General features: G+C 40.7%; 1 protein-coding gene across 1 annotated transcript in view; it reads right to left on the reverse strand.

Moving 5' to 3' along the window:
- The window catches only part of pdgfd (platelet derived growth factor d), a 49,347-nt gene extending 43,839 nt beyond the window's left edge, over positions 1 to 5,508 (reverse strand). Inside the window, exons 1-2 of the mRNA XM_077722700.1 lie at positions 5,172 to 5,508; positions 4,982 to 5,100 (exon numbers count right to left, since the gene is read on the reverse strand). Of these exons, the coding sequence (XP_077578826.1) occupies positions 4,982 to 5,100; positions 5,172 to 5,191 (139 nt within the window). The 5' untranslated portion in view covers positions 5,192 to 5,508. The remainder of the gene's footprint in view (positions 1 to 4,981; positions 5,101 to 5,171) is intronic.
- Between the last annotated feature and the right edge of the window lie 492 nt (positions 5,509 to 6,000).

Raw genomic sequence — 6,000 nt, forward strand, 5'->3', positions numbered from 1 at the left:
AGCTGGGATAGGCTCCAGCAACCCCCACAACTTTTACGAGGATACGTGGCATGAAAGATGACTAAATCAGTCCTATTCATTTGTGCCCATGACAATGGTTGCCACCATAGAAGAGCTTACAGAGATGGCAGGTTAAAAGCTGCAACAGATTGAAGAAGATGGTGGGATAAAGAAAGAAATGAGAACAGGGAAGATTGAAGGAAAGGGATCTGGAGAGATGTAGAGATATGTAGTCAGCCGCAGACTGATTAGAGAGTGCTGAGATTGGAAAGCTACTGATCAGAGAAATGACAAAATAGCAGAAGTCAGAAAGATATGAGCACATGAAAAAAATCCAATATTGAAAAAGTAGTGCGTTTTGGTAAGCAAAGAGCATTGCGGATTATGGTGATGTTTGGATAACCAAATATATTTAGACTACTTCTTACTTTACACTCACTGCACTAAAAGTGATTTCTTGTAGTTACTGTGAGTATTTTATAATTTTTAAACAATATTTTTATAGTATTTGAGTAATTTCAAATATGTCATTTCTTGGGCGTCATGTACAATTGTGTGGCTAAAACATTACGTATTAGGAGGAGGGCAGAAAATATAGGTAGGACTAATGTTATAAACTGAACAGTAGGGAAAACATACAGAATGTGGAGGGTATGTATATTTGGATTCATATGTCTGTTCATATGTTTATTCATATGTCTGTTTGTCTGTATATTTGACTTCAACAAAATTCAAGGACAAATAAAGAGATTGTTATAAAGTTTTAAGATTATATTTGAAATAAAATTAAAAAAACTATTTAATGTAAAAATGAAATAATGGGGTAATTAGATCAAACGGCACAGAGGTCAGACAAAGCCATGACCTGATAAAATTTAAACAAAGCATCTAAGTTTATCGAGGTCAAAATATGTCAATGCTTTGTATTTGGCTGCTTTGTCTGATCTCCCTAAGTGATCCTCTAGTACAGGGGTGGCCAACCCGCGGCTCGCGAGCCGCATGCGGCTCTTTGCCCGGTTTCATGCAGCTCTTACGTCCATATCAAAGTTTGTATTTGTGTTTTTTTTTATTTGCGTGTGCGCTTCGCCTGAGTTCAATACGGTATTTTCGTCCAATGCTCATGTGCTTGGGATGAAAATACCTCAAAGTTTCCCAGTAGGAGCAAGGTCATTTGAGTAAACGTTTTTAACAGAGTGGGAGAGCTCCCGTGAACCAGAAGCCACAATGAACAGCGTCGCGCACACAAAAAGTATCCCAAAGATCGAGCGTCGGCTGAAAAAGCCACACCCCCTGCGAGGCAAACCAAGGCGAGAGTGCTCACCCGGGAGCAGCCAATAGGAGAGCGAGGTGTACACCCACGTGGTGGGCGTGCTATAAAAGCCATTCATAATAAATGACAGCTCACAAGGAGCGAATGTTGCGCAAAAATAGGCTCTGATTTTATGACAGAAGTCCCACTAAGTAACATGCATAGTAAAAGAAAAACACTATTGTAAATTATTATATTTTTGTTTGTGGACTTGGTTGAACTGAGAGTTTGTTTGTGTGAGACAGTGCACACAATGTTCATTGTTGATAATGACTGGCCTGTGCTGTTAGTACTGTAGGAGTCAATTTATTTCATTACTATGCTGGTGTGTGACATTTACAATAAATCTGGCTGAGCAAAGGTATGTGTGTGATGTGGCTCTTTGCGGTAACACAGTAAAAAATGTGGCTCTTTGCGGTAACACAGTAAAAAATGTGGCTCTTGGTCTCTGACTGGTTGGCTTCCCCTGCTCTAGTATAATAAGTATGAGACAAATAACCACTTGCACTCATACTCATGCCAAGGGATAATTTAGAGTACTCAATCAGGTTACAGTGCATGTTCTTGGGATGTCGGAGGAAACTGTAATACCAGGAGAAAACCCACGCAGGCACAGGCTGAACTTACAAACTCCACACAGTGGCCAGGGCATAAATTAACTTGGAAACAGTGTCATAGCTTCTTCTAGCCTCTCAAACAAGAATAGTGCACTGGCAGAAACAAAGATGAAGAGGTGGCAAATAAAGAAGTAGGCTAAGACTATACAGATGTGGGCTCTCTGTGATTTGGGGGAGAAAAGACAAGGCTGACAAACTCCACACACAGGAACCCACCAAAAAATGAATTAATGTAGCGCTAAGTGTAAAGCTGGAATCTGTGGCAGGCCTCGGCTGGGCAGCATGGTTGCTCAGGTGAATTTCAAATATTAGCTCGAACAGACATACTATTTTAAAAATAATAGATGAGACATTAAACTCATTTTAACAAAGGTAATTATTGTCATACCTGCGTTTGACTGTTCATAGTGCAGTGTTAATTTGCCAGATGTTTTAGCATTACCATTAGTTAATAATTTTTGTTGCAATAATCAAAGCTATGATCAAACAGTTATGGCTTTTGTGCAAGAAGATATAAAAAAGCTTGCAGTAGGATTCAATAAATCTGTCAATCTTTAAATAAGCAGGTTTAAAAAAGAAATACCATTTTGAGCAGGCATCCATTTCAATTTTATTACAGTTTGTTACTGTATCTAAGGACAAGACACGTGACCCTTTTACAATATCTTCACAGGGACTTGCCAATTAATGGAGGAGTCTGCATGATGTCAAGTATATGGCGCAAAACGTTTGTTCTTGTATTCAGCTACTGTAATTTGATAGTAAACAAAAAAATAAATGTGACACTGCAATCTCCAGAAAAATATTGTGCACCACTTTCAATATCTGATCCAGGCAAAATTCAAATTTAAACTTGTGGGAGTATAAAAGAAAATGGCAAATTGGATGGATGCAGAGAGTTGCATTCAATAGTATTTTTCCAATATCTCAAACTTAGTAAATATTTGGGAACTGGTGAACGAGTATTCATTAATCTTTTGGACCGCGCATTATTGTAAATGTTGCAGGCCATGCTGGAGCCTATCCCATCTGACTTTAGGCAAATGGCAGACTACACACTCTCCAATCAGCCGTAGGGTACAAAGAGAGAGAGAGAGAGAGACAACCATTCGCAGTCACAATCATACCGCCACCAGCAGGAATCGAGGCGAGTGAGCTCCTATACTATCATGCTGCCATGAACTTTTATTGTTCAACAAATCCATAAAAAGACCTCACACTGAAATGTAACCAATGACAATATGAATAGAAGGCATCTAGGTATCTTAATACATGACCTATCATTAAAAGGTTAAAATGCCAAAACTCCACTCCTCAAGTATTGGACCTTTACTTAATCTCATTAATAGTACTGTAATCTTACCACCATTTCACTTTCCTATAAATCAAATATTGAGGAGGCAAAAAAGTGAGGCCCAGTGATAGAGTATAAAATAAAGTAGTATATAATGCAGTCTTTGCATTGTTTACATTTTTGGAGAGCATTGGTATTTCTCCTGCCATTCAAAGTAAATTAGAAAATCCATAGCTCTAAGGTTTTGCCTAGTGCATGACTAAGCAGAGCATCAAGTGCAGAAACCATGCAAATGCTTCCATCTTTTTTCATCAACACACAGGAGTCTGATGTAGAACAGGCCTCAGGGCTGTTGTCCAGGTTCGAATCTAAAACAGAGGTATTTTCATGTTTCCCTGCCAAAAGCAGCCCTACAGCTGTCTGTGTGACTCTGTGTTTAATAAAAATGGGCTATCGTGTAATAGTGCAGCTGTAGCCCGGGGGTGATATGAAAAATAAGCATTGTGCGCACCTGTAAAAAGGAAGTCATACTCGGCATGTTGAGGTGTTTTTTGAAAGGATGCCCTTGACCTAATGTTGACTGTCTGTCACTTGTTTTCCTAATTTCTATAATGGGATTATTCATGAAATCACCCATTCAATCAATCAGATGAATTGATGGACTGAAAAGACTAATTATTCATCCATCTGTTTTTTAACCCCGCTTAACTGTGTCAGGGTCACGAGGGTCAGGACTAGGGTTTGCTTAATATTTTTAGCTTGACTAAAGGGGAAATAATCATTGATTTTATAGCTAATTTAAAAAAGACAAATAGAAGTGGATAGAATGGAAAAAAAACAATGATATGGTAACCATTCATTCATTTTCTGAGTCGCTTTATTCTTACTAGGGTTTCAGGGGGTGCTGGAGAGTATCCCAGCTGACTTCGGGCCAGAGGCAGGGGACACCCTGTATCGGCGGCCAACTAATCATAGGCGACAAGGAGACAGACAACCATACACACTCACATGCAAACTCCACAAAGGTGGACCTACCTGGATTTGAACCTGTGAGCCCGACGCGCTTACCACTTGTCCCACCTGGCCACCCCATATTTTATATATTTTATCTCATCTCATCTCATTGTCTGAACCGCTTTATTCCGGGTCAGAGGTGGGTCACACCCTGAATCGGTGGCCAGCCGATCGCAGGACACAAGGAGACGGACAACCATGCACACTCACACCCATACCTATGGGCAAATTAGAGTGTCCAATCAGCCTACATGTATATTTTTGGAATGTGGGAAGAAACCGAAATACACGGAGGAAACCCACGCGGGCCGGAGAGAACATGCAAACTCCACAAAGGTGGACCCACCTGGATTTGAACCCAGGATCCCCCAGCCCGCCCATATTTTATATATACATATTTTTTTAACCAGTGACAGTCAATCCACTAGTGTGCTAAATTGTGATTAATGATAAGGATTGTATTGTATAAGTGAATGTATTCATATATGGACCAGTGGGACGTCAAGGATCTCATTTAATTTTCAGATACCACAATGTTGTGTGTTTGTGTGTGTGTGTGTGTGTGTGTGTGTGTGTGTGTGTGTGTGTGTGTGTGTGTGTGTGTGTGTGTGTGTGCGTGTGCGTGTGCGTGTGTGTGTGTGTGTGTGTGTGTGTGTGTGTGCGTGTGCGTGTGCGTGTGTGTGTGTGTGTGTGTGTGTGTGTGTGTTAAGATGCAGAGCCAATTAATAATCAAATAGGTGAACTTACCATCTCTTCTTATGTTGGTCTTTAGGACTTTGATCATGGAGACATGAGCTCTCGCAAGTGCTCCGACGCTCAGTAAAAATACAAACACGACGCTCATGAAATCTACTGGTCTGCGCATGCTGACAATAAATTTTGGAGAAGAAAATTGATTATGAGTGAAATTCTTCGCCTTTTGCAGTAACTTACGAACCTACTAATCGCTCCAAGCATTAAAAGAAAAAGTTTCCATCCACTTGTTGACGCGTGGCGCGCATACACACAAAAAGGACGCGTCTAGCCAGACAAGCAATGTCCTGCAGGTCCAAGCGGCAATCACCTCCTTAAATGTTTGAAGCACAAAAAGCACCCAGACTTAGTGAAGCTGGAATATAATATAGATCCGCTCATGGTCACACATTCGTGCGTAGGCGCCGGCCGTCTTATCACGCCCAAACTACTCAATTCAGTCGCGTGTCAAGAGAAATATCACGCATAGTTTAGAGCGCCTGTGTGACTTCCCGCTGTCTGTCTGCTCGCAACCAGCGCGTCAAACTTCTTCCAGCTAAAGTTGATGTACAAGGACATCCACACGGTCCGCATATCATTGCTTTGGTGAAAGCCACAACAGGACGTACTGCTTGGGGTTGGAAATATCTGACACGAAGGAATGACTCAATAAAGTTCTCTAGCTTTATCTTTTATATCTGTCCCATAATTCACAGAGGACTGAAAATAGATCATTATTTATTAATAATCATATTTTATGGCATTATTTTAAAAGTTAGCATATAAAAATAATGCCTTTACTGCAGGGTTGACCAAATTATTCTACAAAGGGCCAATCTGGTGTCCTAAAAGCGCAATCAGCGGATTGCAGTCAGATGATTCTTGCTTTCTACAGAAATCTCATTGGTCAAAGTGCCTGTGCTGGGTCGGTTGGAACAAAAACCTGCACCTACAGCGGTCCTCGGGGACCGGTTTGGCCACCCTGCTTTACTATAGTTTTAATTATCATCCCACCAAATCTTCCTTAACCGCTT

Source organism: Stigmatopora nigra, chromosome 8 (genome assembly GCF_051989575.1).
Source record: "Stigmatopora nigra isolate UIUO_SnigA chromosome 8, RoL_Snig_1.1, whole genome shotgun sequence".
NCBI classification, from domain to species: domain Eukaryota; kingdom Metazoa; phylum Chordata; class Actinopteri; order Syngnathiformes; family Syngnathidae; genus Stigmatopora; species Stigmatopora nigra.